A 20,576-nucleotide genomic window follows, 5' to 3' on the forward strand; every position below is an offset into this window, starting at 1 on the left:
CCCATGAATCTTGAAGACAGTTGTATAAAAATGTAGCTTATTAGGGGTGACAATGGGATTGGGAAAGCCATAAGGACCACACTCCACTTTGTCTAGTTTATGGATGGATGAGTAGAAAAATAGGGGAAGGAAACAAACAGACAAAGGTACCCAGTGTTCTTTTTTACTTCAATTGCTCTTGTTCACTCTAATTATTATTCTTGTTATTTTTGTGTGTGTGCTAATGAAGGTGTCAGGGATTGATTTAGGTGATGAATGTACAACTATGTAATGGTACTGTAAACAATCGAAAGTACGATTTGTTTTGTATGACTGCATGGTATGTGAATATATCTCAATAAAATGAAGATAAAAAAAAAGTGAAAAAAAAAATCTTTCACTAACCCTATGTAACAAAGTTTTTCCCTCTTATTCTCTTCTGATTGTCTTAATATTAAATGTTTTACATTTAGATCTATGATTCATTTTTGTTAATGCTATCAGTTATGAATGGAGGTTCTCCTCCTGTTGTCCTCCTCCTTTCCCCCTCCCTCCTCCTCTTCCTTTATAAAGCTGTTCCAACCTCCTTGTGGAAAACTTGTCTGTCCTCCATTGAATTGCCTTTGCATTTCTGTCAAAATCAGTGGACCTCATATGTGTGAGTTTATTTCTGGACTCAATTGTGCTATTGATCTGTCTTTCCTTTTGTCAAGAACACACTGTCTTGATTATTATAGGACTACAGTAAATCTTGATACTGTGTGATGTGAGTCCTCCACATTTGTACGTTGGCAAAATTGTGTTGCTTTTTCTGTCCCTTTAGCTTTTCTTGTATAGATAAAATGTTTTAGGCTACCATGGAGGCACCCCTCTTGCTAAGCCTCATATACCCAACTTGCCCTAAAGATCAGATTTAAATACAGGCAGACCTTTATGAATTATCACCAGCTAACTTCCTCATTCTAAGCAACCACCTGCTCCCCACTTTGTAAGACCCCCCCAAGTATAATGGAAACTTAATGGCAGCTGATGAGAACATTTTCTCACTTGCTTCTACCCCTCTGTTGAGCTTCCTTGTACTTTCTGAATGGGATGTGGCCCCATTCCTGAATCATTCAATAAATCTGTGAGATTCTAAATTTCATGAAAATTTTTTTTCTTCTAACAATGTAAATTTGGAAATCAGCTTCCTACAAAACATCCAGCTAAAAATTTAATGTAATTGCATGGAATATGCACAGTTAGTTTAGACAGAAATGACATCATAGCAATTGTGAAACTTCCAATTTATAACAATTTATATTTTCATTTATGCCTTTTTTGAGTTCTTTGTTAGTGTTTTACAGTCTGCAATGTATGGACCAGGCATATATTTTACTTGACTTATACCTACGTATTTCATGTTTTTATTGCTGTTGTAACTGGTACTGCATTTTTAAATAGCTGGTAATGGCTTTGAGACATAATTCACATACCATACAATTCACTCATGTAATGTTTACAATTGAATGATTTTTAGTTGATTCACAGGATTATGCAAGCATTCACATGATCAATTTTAGAACACTTTTTTATCACCTGAGAAGAAACCCCATACCCTTTAGCCATCACTGTGCAATTCTTTCATTCACCCAGTCCTATGCAGTCATCAATCTACTTGAAGTATCTATAGATTTGCCTATTTTTGGATATTTCATTTAAGTGGTTTAATACAATATGTGGTCTATTGTGACATTTTTCAATTACAGTAATGTTTTCATGGTTCATACTGCAACATCCATGTTGTAGTATGTATCAGTAGTTCACTCTGTTTTCTTGCTGAATGATATTCCAATGTATGGATATGCAACATTTAGTTTAACCATCAGTTGGTGGACTGTTGGGGTCTTCTGCTTTTTGGTTTCATGAATAAAGATGCTATGAATGTTCCTGTACAATTTTTTGCATGGGCATAAGTTTTCATTGCTTTTGGGTGTATACCTAGGAATGGGATTATTAGGTCATATGGAAATTCCATGTTTAACGTTTGGACAGATTCTCAGAATGTTTTCCAAAGAGGCTGCACCATTTGACATTCTCACTGGCACTGGTATGAGGGCTCCAAATTTCCACAACCTGACAAAAACTTGTAATTATCTATTGTGGTTTTTTTTATTATTATTAAGGCCATCACAGTGGGTTTGAGGTTACATATCATTTGCATTTCCTTGATTACTAATGATATTGAGCATTATTGAACGTAGATGTAGCCATGTTTTCTCTGAAATATGAATACTCTTCTATGTTCCCTTTCTTTTATTTGTTAAGAAAGTTAAGAATGGGCACAATATGTAATGTGCTCAAAATAATTAAATCAATGAGAATATATCATTCCTAGCTACTCATCAAATACAACTCTAACTTGATTCTTTAACTTTAATAAAGGCAAAATCATAGTTTTAAGTAATAATACTTTTATTAGAAGCTTGAAGTGCTTGGTTAAAGGAGAAACACTGAAATCCCTTGATCTAGGGGAACACAGAGCTCTGTTTTCAGATTATTCTTTCTTACAGCAGTACAGATGGCTGAATTAGAGTATGTGGGAAATTCTAGAATAATAATTAGTAGTTAAAACCTAAATAGTTCCTAATTTGCTTGGTGGCTTTGAAAAGGATACAAAGACAATGGGGTGGTTGACTCCACTGTTTAGCACATGAGATGTGTGAAAAATATTCTGAAGGTTTTCAGTCAAACAATAACTTAATTTCCATAAATACTTATTGAGGACCTATTATGTGCTCTACACTTGCCTTACTACCAACAAACACATTGCAAAGAAGACAGACGTGGTCTTTGTCCTTACAGAACTTATAGTGCATAGGAGAGCATGGAAATTAAAAGAAAAAGAAAAACTTCTAATGAGTGTTATAATGGAGCATCTACTTGGAAGCTTTGAGAACATAAATCTTGATACCTAACTTTTATGGACAATTTACCATTTTTCCTGCCCTGTTTTAAGTAACTGACTTACATTAACTCAGTTAACAGTCACCACAACTCTGTTCACATCCCTGTCACACAAACTGCCTGAGATAGAAAGAGTTTAAGTAACTTGCCCAAGGTGTTAGGGACAGTAATTATGGAAGTAGGAGTCAAACACATGCCCTATTCCTCCAGAGTCCATATTCTCAATTATTATGAGAGCAAATTGATGGCCTCGATTACTGAAATGTTACATTGAAAATATTCAGTGATAATTTCCTATAAGTGTTTAGAAATAAAAACCTTAGAAGGTAGGTGAGGCATTAAAAATGCTTGAGTTCTTGTAGAAGAGACAATAACTAAATTCAGTTACTGCCATCCTTGAGAAGTTTCTTAAGAAATAATGAAGAGTGTGGACAGAACTCATATTGAAATACTCCTTAGGATACGGGAAGAAAGAAGGAGTGAAAACAACACAACAGACAGATTTCAGAGATGAAGATGGTAGCCATATGGGAGTTCCATTTTAGCTCTGCAAAGGCGGAGGAAAAATCCCTAGAGTGAAGCAATAACTTGAGTAAAACTTTGAGTCCCTAAAGAACAACAGGCATCTCTTGGTCTATGGTACAAATACAATCCCCTTATTACTCACAAAATCTGTTCCCTGGAGGAGACTGAGCAAGTTTCTAATCTGTTTATAATCAACTGTGTCATATCATTAAACCAACATTAAATCTTCTTCATCTATTAAATTGTCTTCATTTTTTCACAGCTACTTCAGGGGGCTTGAAGTTAAAATCAGAAATTATGAGTGTAGCTCCTAATGATTTATAGGGTATATTGGAAATTAAGTCTGGTCTACTTCCTCTTAGATTCAAAGGAAACAAAAATCATAGTTTGAAATTGCTCTTTGAAGGCCACCTGGGTAAAAAACATCAATCAGGAAGTGCAAAGGTGTTTTGGCTCAAAGAGGTGAGTTCCTGAATTCCATTCATAGTATGTCCTTATTTTGAAATGAAAATGCAAGGGACTGAGTCATGTTGCTTTTACCTCATATTGTGCAATCCTGAAAGGCAAGTGAATCAAGTAGAAAAATCTGTTTGAGGGGGCAGAGAATGTTCAAGACAGGTCCTTCAAGGTTCTTGTATCTCAGTGTCTAAGTTTACTCTACCTAGTTAAGAACTGGCTTTTACTCTCTAAAATGGAGCTGCTGCTGATCTTCTCCTAGACACTGTCCCTTAGTTTTGAACAAGAAATAATATCCATGGTTCCCAACCCAGCAGGGTCTAATCTTCATAAGAGGCCAACTCTAGGTTGCCATGGCCTGTCTTCAAGTTTTATGGATAAGGACAGGGATCTAGAAAATAAAGGAATTATGACATGTTAGAGACTATTCCTTCTTAGTCCACTTTTCTTCTCCCTTCTCCCTTGATTTTTCTAAGCAGTCATGATTTGTATGGCAGCACTGTTTTTCTCAGTGTGGACTTTGTTGATGATGCACTTGGCTATATTTAACTTAGGACTCCAGAAAGAAGTCATTGTCACTCAATATCAGGGTAATGGTAAAGACAGATTCTATGGGTTCATGTTGGGCTGGTCTCAGATGTTCTGACTGTATAGCCCATTCTGATGGTAAGAGATATTGTGGGAAGATCCAGGTGGTTCTGTGATATAAGCCTTTTCTCTTGTCCCCACAGATCTCCGCAGACCAGAATGACTACTGAAAATGCCTCTTTTGTGACTGAATTCATTCTAGTGGGACTAACAGATCACCCAGACCTCCAACTCCCCCTTTTTTTCCTATTTCTATTAATGTATATGGTGACTGTGTTGGGAAACTTGGGCCTGATAACTCTAATTGGACTGAATTCCCACCTTCACACCCCCATGTACTTTTTCCTCTTTAACCTGGCTTTCATAGACCTCTGTTATTCTTCTGTTTTTACTCCCAAAATGCTGCTCAACTTTTTATCAAAGAAGAATATTATCTCCTACCAGGGGTGCATGACACAGTTGTTGTTCTTCTGTTTTTTTGCCATCTCTGAGTGCTATCTCCTGTCAGCAATGGCCTATGATCGCTATGTGGCCATCTGTAATCCACTCTTGTATAACATTGCCATGTCCCCTAAAGTGTGCTCCACCCTTATGTTTGGATCATACTTGATGGCATTTTCTGGTGCTATGGCTCACACTGGATGCATGCTGAGACTGACCTTCTGTGATGCCAACATCATCAACCATTATTTCTGTGACATCCTCCCTGTGCTCCAGCTCTCCTGCACAAGCACCTATGTCAATGAACTGGTGGTGGTCATTATGTCGGGCATCAACCTCATCGTGCCCAGTCTCACCATCTTTATCTCTTATGGTTTCATTATCTATAGCATCCTCCACATCAGTTCCACTGAGGGCAGGTTTAAAGCCTTCAAGACCTGTGGTTCCCACATAATAGCTGTTTCTTTGTTCTATGGATCAGGTTCATTTATGTATCTCCAACCATCTTCTGCTGGGTCTATGGATGAGGGAAAAATTTCTTCTGTTTTTTATACCAATGTGGTTCCCATGATGAACCCTTTAATCTACAGCTTTAGGAACAAAGATGTGAAATTTGCCATGAGAAAAAAACTGAGTAGGAGAATGTTTTGATCATAAATAGGATCTTTTAGGCATGTAGTTTCAGGACATGGATGTTCCATGTGTCTATTTGGAGGCAGTTTTCTTATTTTTTTTATTATCATGTTGAAGGAAATTTGAACCTTCTCTCAAGTATTTCCATTTAAGTTAGAAAAGTCTTCTTTTCCCCACCATTTGCACAATTTCTTCTTCTTTCCTTTTTTTCCTGTTTGAGAACAAAATTAAGGAAGAATTTGTTATACCTTTTTTTTTTTTCTCATTGTAAGTTTTATCTTTTTTTTTTTCTCTCCTGGAATAAGAGGAATGGTTTTTCAGTGAGCAAATATAGTAATACTATGGTGACATTTGAAAAATGGCAAAATGAAAAAAAAACACAGCAAAATCATTTTTAAAAATTGACAGTTATCTATTAGTTATATTCAACATGGAAGTATAAAACAAACAATATATTTCTGCTCCTGTCTTTCTATAGTCAACTAAGCAAGAGCATGTCTGCTCAAATGCCAGTGTTTCCCTGAGATAGGTAACATAAGGCTATCAAGAATAACCTTATTGCAGATGTAAAATCTTTGAACTAAACTTCTTTAGCAAATAGGCATTTTTAAAATTACACCCAAACAAATATATAATGAATGGTTAATATATATTTATTACTTGGATAGAAAAGTGAAACGCAGAGAGGATAATGATTTAAAGTCAAACAAATTCTCCAAGAAAATGTCTAGACTAAACTCCAGGTTCTGAGTTCAAGTCTTTTGCTTCTAATAGTATACTTTGCTTCTATTTTGCTTTATTGTTTTTATTTTAGTAGACATGCAATATGAGAAAACATTTCTATTTTGAAAGTTGTCTATGCTTTGTTCCAGGAAGTCATATGAATTTCTCTCAGAGTTTTGATATTTTTGTTTATGGAAATAGTTTGATGATTCCTTTGTTGAGAAAGAGGAAGTTTAGATAGTTAGTACAGTTTAGACCTGATTGGCTCAAATACAAAACTGATTCTTGCAAAATAAAGTAAAATGAATTTGAAATGTTTGCTGATGCTTGTATTTCAGAAAACATGGGGCATGAGAGAGAAAGGAGACCAGCAGTATGTTATTTGACCAGGACCCAGAGAGACAGATGGTCCATAATAAATCCCTGTGTAGGAATGGTCAATGAGGGTTTAGAAACCACATTTCAACCTGAATTTCTATCCTGTGCCATAGTGAGCTGTTATCCTGCAGTGTCTTAAACTCTTTCTAAAACTTATACTTCACAATGACTTTGTTTTAGTAGTGTTGTGGGAATTAAGGGAGAAAAACTCTGGTCACGTGTCTTGAGAATCACGTAAAAATTTACAGTAACTTCTAGAGATAAAAAAAGGATGTCAGCTTTCACTGACATTTTGGAGAAAGCCATTTTGAAATGCAACCTTGGAGCAAGTCCACTCCAGCCACGTGCCTTCCCAGCTAACAGAGGTTTTCTGGATGCCAATGGCCTTTCTCCAATGAAGGTACCTGATTGCTGATGTGTTGCCTTGGACACTTTATGGTCTTAAGACTGTAACTCTGTAACCATATAAACCTCCTTTATAAAAGCCAATCCATTTCTGGTATTTTGCATTCCAGCAGTGTTACCAAACCAGAACACATGACAAGGACTTGACTTTGATTCTTCAAGAGTACTTATTTCATACACTGAGATTTCATTCAGTGAAGATTCATTCAATGACTCATTCCATTTGAGTGGAACATTTCCTGACTCCCTCCACCTTAGCCCCTTCTACTGAGCAGGATTTTTTTCCCAGCTCTTTTGAGCAAGCAATTTCCTGGCAGGAAGTTCTCTGAGCTCATTTGACCCCTTCCCCTGAGAAGGACTCTTCCTGGTTCTTTTGGGGAGAGCTCTGTCTTCTTTATCCTCTTTGTGGAGTTCTCATTTAAATTTTGGTTTGTTCTTTTGGCACAACAGCAAATTCTCCTTCTCTAAAGACCCCTGTTGATTATATACTTTGCCACTATGGCACTAAAACTATCTGCCCTCTTTCTCTGTAGCAAGAGTCTTTACTAAGGACCCCCGAGAACTACAATAGCCCCTTTGGTAAACTTCAGATCTCCCCAAACTGGCTCATCTGAGACTTCTATCTTCTCATCACCTCCTACTCCTCCCTCCTGCTTTTTACCACCTCCAACCTTTCCTTTAGCTGTTTTAAGTTCTTTTCTTTCCCACTCGAGACCCAGAAATTCCCATTTCAGCCCCTCAACTTCTTACAGGCACTGGAACTTCAGCACCTTTATCCACATTAGGGAATGTCCAGGGGCTCAAGATCAACAAAAGCTACCATGTGGGGGTGAAAAAGTTAATTGGAAACAGACTGGTTATTTGATCCACATACAGACTTTGGAGACACCAGATGGCTACTTGGTCTCTCCTCAGTCCCTCACACAAAATATAGTACACAGCCTCCAGAGAATTATAATTCATGGCCAACACACACACACACACACACATACATACACAATCTTAAAGATCTCTTCCACAAATACTGATGGGGAAGCTTTAGACATCATATTAATTTAAACTTAACATGTCAGTTTTGTGGAATTGCTCTGTAAAATCATCTGGGTCAGGCTGATTTATTGGTGGAGTTTTTTTTTTTTTAACCTTTTATTGTGAAATGTAACATATGTAGAAAAGTTATAAATTTCAAAGTATAGTTTAACAAGTAGATATAAAGGAAATTTCAAAGTATGGTATGGGTTACAGTTCCACAATTTCAGGTATTTCCCTCTGGCTGTTCTTATATACTAGAAACTAAAAAGAAATATCTATAGTAGTCATAATCATTTGTTAAATCCTAACTTCTCTGTTACAACTCCCTCTCATTTGGTCATTTTGTCAATCACCAGGGATATTTAGGCAATGACCATTCTAACTTATTCATGCTGAAAAGGGGTGTTACCGTTATGGGATAGGGGGAGGCAACTGGTTGATGTTCTTGAAGAGACCGGTACCTTTGGTTTTCTGGGCTTATATGGCATAGGAACAATCTGAAGGCTTTAAGTTTCTGAAAAATAAATTTAATGAGTGAAACTTTTACATATTCTCAGATAGAGCTTTGGATATTCTTTAGGTCTTCAGGAATACTGCAGGTTGGGGCTTGGCAAACCATGGCAATTTGCAATATCTGGCTGAAGCTGCTCATTATTTGAAATCTGTTAGCCAAGGAAGCCATATTTTGTTTCATTTCTTTTCCCCTTTTGGTCAAGAAGGCATTCTTAATCCCATGATGACAAGGCCAGGCTCATCCCTGGGAGTCATGTCCCACACTGCCAGGGAGACTTACACCCCTGGAAGTCATATTCCACATGATGGGTGGGGTGGGTAATGAGTTTGTTTGCAGAGTTTGGCTTAGAGAAAGAGAGAGGCCATAACTGAGCAACAAAAGAGGTTCCCTGGAAGTGACTCTTAGGCATAATTATAGGGAGGCTTAGCATCCCCTTACAAAAATGAGTTTCATAAGAGCAGGCCTCAAGATTGAGAGCTTGCCTTATTAAACTGGGAGTCTCTAATACTTGAGAGAGTATCAGGCATTTTCCAGGTGGGGAAGTTTAATAGTTTCACATTTTTTTCTCCAGTCCCTCAAGGTTCAAAATAAACATCTCTTCCTTTGGTGTCACAAAGGAGGTGATGTTTTAAAATACAAACATTATCATCCTTTATCCTGTATTCTGATTTACTATAGTCCCAACCAGCTAGCTTCATTCTTTTTTTAATTCAATTTTATTGAGATATATTCACATACCATGCAGTCATACAAAGCATACATTCAGTTGTTCACAGTACCATTATATAGGGTGTGTTCATCACCAAAATTAATTTTTCAACATTTTCATTACCATACACACAAAAATAATAAGAATCAAAATTAAAGTGAAAAAGAACAATTAAAGTAAAAAAGAACACTGGGTGCCTTTTTTTATTTCGCCCCCATTTTTCTACTCATCCATACATACACTGGACAAAGGGGAATGTGGTCCATATGGCTTTCCCAATCAATTGTCACCCCTCATAAGCCACATTTTTATTCAGTCATCTTCAAGATTCAAGGGTTCTGGGTTGTAGTTTGATAGTTTCAGGTATTTACTGCTAGCTATTCCAGTCAGCTTCATTCTTACCTCTAACTGAAGTCCGATCTCTTTTTCAGCTTCTATAAGAGATGCTGTATGGAATAATGCTGACTTTCAGAACTGCAGAACTCTAACTCTGAGTCTTAGATGTCGCACAGGTACCCAAAGTTGCAGGGAAATAGCAGGTTATAATCATAGTGCACAGCATCTCAGAATTTAGAAATAACATTTAAAACTCAGGCATAAATACGATGGCTGAAAGATCTTACAATCTAGGCTCTAATTTTCTTGTAAGTATTTTCTAAATGAGACCACAATATTTGTTCTTTTTTATGGCTTATTTTGCTCAAAATAATGTTCTTATGGTTCATTCACCTCATTGCATGCCTCAAAACTTCATGCCCTTCTGTAGCCACACAGTAGCCCATTATATATATACATTACAATTCGCCTTTCCACTCTTCAGTTAATGTACCCTTCGGCCAACTCTATCCCTTGTTTGTCGTGAATAATACCATCATAAACTTCAGTGTGCAAGTGTCTATTTGAGTCCCTGCTTTCAGTTCTTCAGAGCATATTCCAAGTAAGAGAATTTCCTAATCATATGGTGACCCTATAGACTACCCTCTGGAGGGGCTGCACCATTTTGTTACCCTACCAACACTGAACAGGTATACATCACTCTCCACACTTTCTCTAGCAGTAGAGTCTTTATTTTTATTTATTTTGAATCTGCAGATTTTGTTGAGATATATTCACATAACATATATTCTATCCAAATAAACAAGCAATGTCTCACAGTTTCCTCACTTAGCTGTACAATCATCATCACTCTCAATTTTCTCATTGCTCCAAGACAAAAATAACAGATGGACACAGCTGCACCAATGAGAAAACCCAAAACACCCCATAACTCTTATCCCCAGCAATTCTTTACCTCTAGTTTGGTACCAGTGAGGTATTCCTGTTAAATATAGTCCATAGCATGCAACAGGCAGTTTTCTCCCTATACCACTCTATTATTAACATTTCTACAGTGTCATAGCTTTGAAGTAGTTATGCAAAAAACGTATTTATATTTGCACTGTTTATCAGTGAGATACATAACTTTAAACAACCTCTTTCAATCATATTCACCTTCAATACAGCAGTACTACTTATAATACCATTAATGAACTATCATCACCTCTATCCATTCCCATACATTTAAGTTCAATCTCATTAACAAGTCTGTATATATTAGGTAACTGCTCTCCCTTCTCTAGCTTCTATCTCTAAGTCCCCTATATTCAATATTTTAAGACTCAGAGATTACATTTTTTAGGGGTACATATTAGTGAAATCATACAATAGCTATTGTTCAGCATCTGGCTTATTTCACAAAGCATTATGTCATCAAGGTTCATCCATGTTGTCACATGGTGTGAGTTTTATCTACAAATTTGATGTATTTAATGGCTGGGATTTAAAGGAGTTTCTTTAGATTTTCTAGTTCTTTTTTTCAGTCTGTTTTTGTAAATTATATTTTTCTATATGTTCTTAATTTCTGTTCCTACTTGTATTTATCTCCACCTATTTTTCTTTTAGTTTATTCCTTTGTCATTTTCTAACTTATATACATTTTACTTTTGTATTGCAAGTATTCAAGGTTCTCATTTCTGTCTATACACTACTTCTGCATTCTGTTCATTTTGATATGAAATATATTCATATTATTCCTTCCCTTTGACCCATAGTTTATTTAGAAACATTCTTAATTTTTATTCCTTCCCTTTGACCCATAGTTTATTTAGAAACATTCTTAATTTTTAATCTATAAATGTAGATGAGGTTGTTTTTTTTTTTTTGCAAATGGTTTCTAGTAAGATTTCATTATGATCAGACAACACAGTCATTTTTCCCCATTGTTAACACCTTTTATATTACGTAATTGACTTTATTTTGCTCATGGTAGGCAGGCTTAGGGCAGAGATTTTGGGTTTGTTTTATTTGTTGGTGTATCTTTAGTGCATCAAACACTGTAAGGAATAATAAACATTTGCCATAGGGATGAATGAATGCATGGGTAAATGATTCTCCTGCTTTCTGGTTTATTGTCCCTTTTAAGAGGATCTGTCAATTTGTCATTCCTTTCAAAGTGATCTGGCTCCTCTCTGTCCACTTTTAGATTATTTTCTTGCCTTTTCCTTTTCTACAGTATCAATAATATGTCAAGAAATGGATTTATTTTGTTTTCCCTGCTTCATCCATGCTGTCCTTCCTGCATCCCTACATGATCTGCCCATCCCCCTTTACCTTTTGGATTTCTTGCCTATTGTCCCCTCATTTGCTCTGCTCCCGCTACATAAACCTCTACCTGCAGATTCACATCTCTCATTGGTCCTGGAAAATGCTCATCCACCATCTCTTCAAATAGTTTCTTTCTATAATGTTCTCTATTTTCTCTTTCTAGGACTCCAATTAGACAACTGTGAGATCTAACCATTCCCAACTCCACAATCCTCAATCCCTTTCATATTTTCTATCTTCTATTGTCTCTGAGTTGTGGTCTAAGTAATTTCCCCAAATTTTTCTAGTCTGTGTTCAATCTGGCTGCTCTAGTTTCAGTGATTTTTATTTAAGTTTCTCTAACTTCTTTCCTTCCTTCTCTCTTTTCTCCCTTCCATCCTCCTTTCTTATTGTCCTTGGACATTTACCATATATCCCATGCACACAATTCAATGAATATTATGTTTCATGCAGGACATAGTTATTTTGTACCAAGATGATCCACCAGAGTATCTAGTTCACCATACAGCAAGGAGTGAAATTAATGTTTTTTATTTGTTCTTGTTGCCGTTATAGAAATTTATTATTGTTGGCTTAAAAATGTTTTGCCTTTTATTTTTCCTTCTGCCTGAGAGTAGATAAATATTCACATGTATATTTTCTAGCTCTTTTATGGTTTAAGTTTCATTTTTAATTTAATTGTTTAATCCACATGGAATTTATTTTCATATGTGGAATACAATTATGTACCTATATATATATTTTTTCTAAATAGCAAACACATCACATAAGCACTATTTATTAAATGATCTACCACTTCCTTATTGATTTGAAATGCAATCTTTTCTCTTTTGTGTTCTAAATATTTATAGGCATGTAGGATTATTTTGGGGCTTTCCATGTTTCCAAGGGTTTATTATTCTATTATATTTTGAATGAGTAAGCCATGTACCTTTTCTATGCTTGCTCTCTTCTCTGCCACTCTTGAATCTATTGCAATCAAGTTTCTTCTTCTACCATTTCCATGAAACTTTCCTTGCCATAGTTGTGGATTTTCAATACAAAGAAAATGATCTGATGCTTACCTCACCCAACCACTCTCCAATATTTAACACTACAATTTTTAGCACTACCTTTTTTTACTTAATAAATAATTCATTTATTGACTTTTCTGACACCAGGAAGTCTCCTTTTCAGTAAAATGTGCAAATTCCCACACATGCCCCTTTCCAGATAACAGTTTTAGAATTGCAGAATATTATTATGGGAAGTTTCAAATCACCAATCACTCAGACAGTAATGTCATAATGTTATGAAAAACCTTTTTAAATGACATTCATGAGGCCTGTCCACAACATGTTCTGATGGAGTAGGTCTGAGATGGAACCAGGGGCTCACCATTTTAAATAGTCCCTGGATGATTCTGACTCATAGCCAGGTTGTGAATCTTTGATTCATCCCAGCCCTATTATTGTATAAATGAAGAAATTAAGACAGTTATCACAAGATTTTGAAATTGGATTGAACATCCAAACCTGTTATTTTGAAAGTTATTAATCTGAATGGGAAATGACACTGCTACATAGTGGCAAATCCAGAACTGTACTCCATTTACCATAGCTTGAATGCAAAACAAGTGGATTACAATATTCATAAAATTCCTTTGAAATAGATATAATTCTCATTTTGAGAGGGGGAAACTGGGATCCAGAAGGGTTAAGTAACTTTTTCAAACTCTCATATTTAACAAATGACAGAGCTGAAATCCAAACCCAGGCAGGTCCAACATCAGTGACCATAAGCTCCCTCACTGCTCTGCTCTGCTTCGAGAAGTCTGCCCTGCTCATATCCACAAGTAACAACCTCAGTAAAACCAAATAAAGCTTTATTTTCTATTACTGTGCCAAAAGAATAGGGGAAAAGTCATGGTGAAAATAAATTATTACAGTTTGGGTGCTTTGCTGATGGTGTCAGTGAGCACGTTTCCTGCTTGAGTGCAACTAGCCGTGGGTCGTGGGCACCTCCAGGAGAGTTTCTGTTGTACATTCTACCTTACTCCTGTGCATCTGCTAATGCAGTAAATTGGAAGACAACTGTTGCCAGGATAACCTGCAATGGGTAAGGAGCCACAGAGAAGAAAACATTTCTTTTAATTTTTAAACTTTGGTTTGAACATTGGTAGAAAGCCAGGAACTGCATGGACTGGACACTGCAGAGGAATTTGAGGTTGGACATACCTCATACAAGACTCACAAAAGTGTGGAACAGCTGAGATCAGTGAAATCTGTAAGTTCTCAAGGTCAGCAAGCCAGCACCCCTCCCTGCCAGGCACAACCCCCTGGGAGGAGGGGCCATCGGTGCTGGGAACCAGGAGGGAGAACAAAAATCCAACCAACAAAAAATCCAAACTGAGACTCAGAAATTGGAGAATCTGGGAGCAGTCAGCCTGGTGGAGAGGAGACACAGCTAGCAAAAAACAGCCAAAAAAAAAAAATAAAAACAGACTTTTTGGAATTCCAGTGAACATAATATGGAGAAGGGCCTGCTCAAACAGAGTTAGGCACATATGCAAATACAGAGGGAAAGGGCTCTTGCCTGAAAAGCATTTCTCTGCTTTCTTGATTGTTCCTTAATTGCCCTTAACTCCTTGTCTTTTAGCATTTCAGGTAGCCCATTAGATCAGCAAGAACTGTAAATAGTCCATACTGGGCCCTTCCTTTTTTTGTTTTAAAATTTTTTTTTCTCTTTTTCTAAAACAATTATTCTAAGAAGCCCATTACAGAAAGCCTCAGAGACCTGCAATTTGGGCCCAGGCAAGAACAGAGCTAAGATAGCTCTGAGAGACAAAGCGGTAAGTCTACAGGGGGAGAAAATTTGCTAAACACTGTAACGTCCCAAGAAAAGGGGAGCGTGGCAAAGCTCCAGTGGTAGCCCTCCTTTTGGGAACTCAGATCCCAGGGGCTGGAATTCAGAAACCAGCTTGAGTCATCCATGCCCCAGACAGGGTCAGGGTCACCTGGAGAACTAAAGGCTCCACACCTCCTTACACTGGTGGGGGAGCTGTGGGCTGGCAAGTGCCACCTGCTGGACAGCACAGGTGAAGCACAGAGTCTAAAGGCCTCACAGGAGGGTCTCATTCCCAAGGAAACTCCATACCCTCCTCCTGAGACTTGGGCCTCTCTGGACTGGGAAAACTTGACTGGGGTTGACAAAAAGGTTACATAGAGGCAGGGTAAGAAACAGAAAAACAAGAGGTGAAAAACTCTGATCAACTAAACAGAATCTAAATTAAAGGTCTAGAATAAGCTGAACTGAACACCAAAAGTTACAGAACAAAGGGAGCCAACAAGAAAACTCTAGGTAAAAGAGTGAAAAGAAGCTCCAGAATAAACTAAACAAGAAAGTCAGATGCCTAGACAGCTTAAAATAATGAGCCATACTAGGAAACATGAAAATATGGACCAGCCAAAGGAACAACCTAAGAGTTCAACTGAGATACAGGAGTTGAAGCAATTACTGCTATGTCAATTCAATGAACTGAAGGAAGAACTAATTGGAGATGTTGAAAAAAATCTAAATGAATTAAAAAATCAAGTCAATGAACTCAGGGAAGACATAGCAAAAGAGAAGTATATAAGGAGGACACTGGATAACCATATAACTCATAAAATTGAAAAAGCAAGTTGCACAACTTATGGGAATGAAGGGCATAATGGAGGAGATGAAAAAGACAATGCAGGGATACAATAGTAGATTTCAACAGGCAGAAGAAAGGATCAGTGAATTGGAAGACCAGACATCTGAGTTCACACACACAAAGGAAGAGATGGTGAAAAGAATGGAAAAATATGAGCAGGGTTTTAGGGAGCTGAGTGACAACATGAAACACACAAACATACATGCTGTGCATGTACCAGAGGGAGAAGGGGAAAAGGGGCAGAAAGAAAAATACAAGAAATAACCACTGAAAATTTCCCAACTCTTATGAAAGAAAGAAAATTAGAGATTCAAGATGTATAGCACATCCCAAACAACAGATCCCAACAGACCTACTCTAAGACACTTACTGATCAGATTTTCCAATGTCAAAGACAAAGAGAGAATTCTGAGAGAAGAAAGATAAAAGCAATCCATCATATACAAGGGAAGCTTGAAAAGACTATGTACAGATTTCTCCACAGAAACCATGGAGGTGAGAAGACAGTGGTATGATATATTTAAGATACTGAAAGAGAAGAACTGCCAACCAAGAATTCTATATACAGCAAAACTGTCCTTTAAAAATCAGGGAGAGATTAAAATATTTTCAGAGAGACAAGAGTTTGTGAACAAGAGACCAGTGCTACAAGAAACACTAAAGGGAGTGCTACAGGCTGATAGGAGAAGACAGGAGAAAGAGGTTTGGAGAAGAGTGTAGAAATGAAGATTAGCAGGAAGGGTAAAAGGAGAGAGAAGAAACAACAAGACATGACCATAAAAAATCCACAAGACAAAATGATAAAAGTACTTCCCTTACAGTATAACACTAAATGTTAATGGATTAAACTCCCCAATAAAAAGACATAGATTGGCAGAATAGATTAAAAAACAGGACCCATCTATATGCTGTCTACAAGAAACTCTCCTTAGACACAAGGACAAAGACAGACTGAAAGTGAAGGATTGGAAAAAGATATTTCATGCAAACAGCAACCAGAAAAAAGCAGGAGTAGCTATATTAATATCAGACAAAGTAGACTTCAAAAGGCAAACAATTAAAAGAGACAAAGAAGGACACTATACATTAATACAAGGGTCAATTCATCAATAAAACATAGCAATCATAAATATTTATACACCAAGCCAGAATGCCCTGAAATTCATGAGGCAAACACTGAGAATACTGAAAGGAGAAGTAGATAACTCCAAAATAATAGTTGGAGAATTCAATACACCACTGTCATCAATGGAAAGAACATCTAGACAGAGGATCAACAAGGAAATGGAGATGTTGAATTCTGTGATAAAAGAACTAGACTTGAGAGACATTTATAGAACACTACACACCATAACAGTAGGGTACACATTTTTTTCAAGTGCTCATGGAACATTCTCTAGGACAGACCACATGTTGGGTCACAAGGCAAGTCTCAACAAATTTAAAAATATTGGTATTATAAAAAACTCTATCTTGGATCATAATGGAATGAAGTTGCAAATAATTAACAGGCAAAAGATTGTAAAATTCACAAATATCTGTGACTAAACAAATCTTAGAAAACCAGTAGGTAAAGGAAGATAACAAGAGAAATTAGTAAATATCTCGAGGCAAATAACAATGAAAACACAACATATCAAAACTTATGGGATGCAGCAAAGTGGGTGCTGAGAGGGAAATTTATTGCCCTAAATGCCTATATTAAAAGAAGAGAGAGGGCAGAAATTGTGGAATTAACTGTCTGCCTGGAGGAACTAGAGAAAGAACAGCAAACTAACCACAAAGCAAACAGAAGGAGAGAAATAATAAAGATTAGAGCAGAAATAAATGAAACTGAGAACAGGAAAACAATAGAGAGAATCAACAAAACCAGAAGCTGGTTCTTCGAGACAATCAACAAAATTGATGGATGCCTAGCTAGCCTAACAGAAAAAAAAGGGGGGGGGGGGGAGCCAATGCAAATAAATGCAATCATAAATGGGAAAGGAAACATAACTAATGACCCTGCAGAAATAAAGGAGATAATGAGAAAGTACTGTGAGCAACTATATGCTAATAAACTGGACAACTTAATGAAATGGACAACTTCCTAGAAAAGCATAAACAACCAACACTGACTTGAGAAGAAAGACATGACCTCAAGAAACCAATCACAAGCAAACAGAATAAGTCATCAAAAAGCTCCCAAAAAAGAAACGCCCAGGACAAGATGGCTTCACATGTAAACTCTACCAAGCATTCCAGAAAGAATACCAATCCTGCTCAAACTTTTCAAAAAAATTGGAGAGGAGGGAAAACTACCCAACTCATTCTATGAAACCAACATCATCCTAATACCAAAATCAAACAAAGATACTACAAAAAAAGAAAATTAGAGACCAATTTCTTTAATGAATATCAATGCAAAAATCCTCAACAAAATACTCACAAATTGAATCCAGCAGCACATTAAAATTATGTACCATGACCAAGTTGGGTTTACTCCAGGTATGTAAGGCTGGTTCAACAAAAGAAAATCAATTAATGCAATACACCACATCAATAAATCAAAGCAAAGGAAGCACATGAACATCTTGATCGATGCAGAAAAGGCAAATGACAAAATTCAAAATCCTTTCTTGATGAAAACATTTCAAAGGATAGGAATAGAAGAGAATTTTCTCAATATGATAAAAGCAATATATGAAAAACCCACAGCTAACATCATATTCAACGGGGACAGACTGAAAGCTTTCCCTCTAAGACCAGTCAACAAGAAAGGGATGCCCACTGTCACCATTATTATTCAACATTGTGCTGAAAGTTCTAGCTAGAGCAATTAGGCAAGAAAAAGAAATAAAAGGCATCCAAATTGGAAAGGAAGAAGTAAAACTTTCACTGTTTGCAGATGACATGATTCTGTATGTGGAAAATCCAGAAAAATTTACAGCAAAGCTATTAGAACTAATCAATGAATACAGCAAAGTGGTAGGCTACTAGATCAACATGCAAAAATCTGTAGTGTTCTTATACACAAGTAATGTGCAACAAGAGGAACAAATCAAGAAAAAAAATTCCATTTACCATAGCAACCAAAAGAATCAAGTATTTAGGAATAAACTTAACAAAGGCCACAAAAGACCTATACAAAAAAAAAAACTACAAGACACTGCTAAAAGAAATCGAACAGGACCTAAAAAAATGAAAGAACATGCCATGTTTATGGATTGGAAGACTAATTATAATTAAGATGTCAATTCTACCTAAACTGATTCATAGATTCAATGCAATAACAATTAAAATCACAATAACTTACTTTCCAGAAATAGAAAAACCAATAACCAAATGTATTTGGAAGGACAAGGTGACCCGAACAGCCAAAAATATCTTGAGAAAGAGGAATGAAATGGGAGGTCTCACACTACCTGATTTTGAAGCTTATTACAAAGCTACAGTGCTCAAAACAGCATGGTACTGTCATAAGGATAGCTATACCAACCAATGTAATCGAACTGTGTGTTCAGAAATTCACTCTCACATTTATGGACAAGTGATCTTTGATAAGGCAGTCAAGCCAAAGCAACTGGGACAGAGCAGCCTCTTCAGTATATCGTGTCTGGAGAATTGAATATCCATTTCCAAAAGAATGAAAGAGAACTCCTACCTCACACCTCATACAAAAATTAATTCCAATTGGATCAAAGACCTAAACATAAGTGTTAAGACCATAAGACTCTTAGAAGAAAATGTGGGGCAACATCTTAAAGATCTTGTGGTAGGAGGTGGTTTCCTAGACCTTACACCCAAAGCACGAGCAATCAAAGAACAAATAGTAAAATGGGATCTCCTCAAAATCAAACACTTTTGTACATCAAAAGACTTTGTTAGAAAAGTAAAAGGGCAGCCTACACAATGGGAGACAATATTTGGAAACCACATACCAGATAAGGGTTTAATATCCCAAATATATAAACCAATTCTACAACTCAAGAACTGAAAGACAAACAACCCAATTAAAAATTGGCCAAAAGACATGGACAGATACTTTTCTGAAGAGGAAATACAAATGGCTGAAAAACATATGAAAAAATGCTCAACTTTACTGGCTATTAGGGAAATGCAAATCAAAACCAGAATGAGATATCATCTTATGCCTACCAGAATGGCCATTATCCAAAAAATAAAAAAGAAAGAAAAGAAAATTACAAGTGCTGGAGAGGATGTGGAGAAAGAGGCACACTTATTCATTGTTGGGAATGTAGAATGGTACAACCACTCTGGAAGACAGTGTGGAGATTCCTCAGGAAGCTAAGTATAGATATGCCATATGACCCAGCTATACCATTGCTAGGCATATACTCAAAGGAACTGAAAGCTAAGACACAAACAGACATTTGTAAACCAATGTTTACTGCGGCATTATTCGTGATTGCCAAGAGATGGAAGCAGCCCAAATGTCCAAAGGACGAATGGATAAACAGATTATGGGACACACACGATGGAATATTATGCAGCTGTAAGACAGAACAAAGACATGGAACACATAATAACGTGGATGAACCTTGAGGATATTATGTTGAGCAAAGTTAGCCGGAAACAAAAAGACAAATGTTGTATGGTCTCACTAATATGAACTAGCATTAATGAGCAAACTTTGAGAGTTAAAAGCTGATAACACAGGCTACCAGGAGATAGAAAGAGGGTAGAGATCAGGCATTTGATGCTCAAGGACTACAGAATGTTCAGTAGGAATGATTGTATAGATCCAGAAATAGATAGCATAATATGGTGTGATGGTAGCACAATATTGTAAGTACACTGAACAAAGATGTCTGTGAATAAAGCTGAAAAAGGTGGGATGGGGAATGTCTGACACCAGTGGTAATGATAGATGATGGAAACTGGGACTGTATAACTTGGCAAAAACTGGAGCAGCCAATGAGTGTAAC

General features: G+C 36.7%; 1 protein-coding gene across 1 annotated transcript; it reads left to right on the forward strand.

Moving 5' to 3' along the window:
- The first annotated feature begins 342 nt into the window (after positions 1–342).
- On the forward strand, positions 343–5,586 carry LOC119538694 (olfactory receptor 8B3-like). Its single transcript, XM_037841829.1, has 2 exons — positions 343–359; positions 4,653–5,586. The coding sequence occupies exons 1-2, from the start codon at positions 343–345 to the stop codon at positions 5,584–5,586; spliced, it is 951 nt and encodes a 316-aa protein (XP_037697757.1).
- Positions 5,587–20,576: the final 14,990 nt, after the last annotated feature.

This window comes from Choloepus didactylus, chromosome 6 (genome assembly GCF_015220235.1).
Source record: "Choloepus didactylus isolate mChoDid1 chromosome 6, mChoDid1.pri, whole genome shotgun sequence".
Taxonomy (NCBI): Eukaryota; Metazoa; Chordata; class Mammalia; order Pilosa; family Megalonychidae; genus Choloepus; species Choloepus didactylus.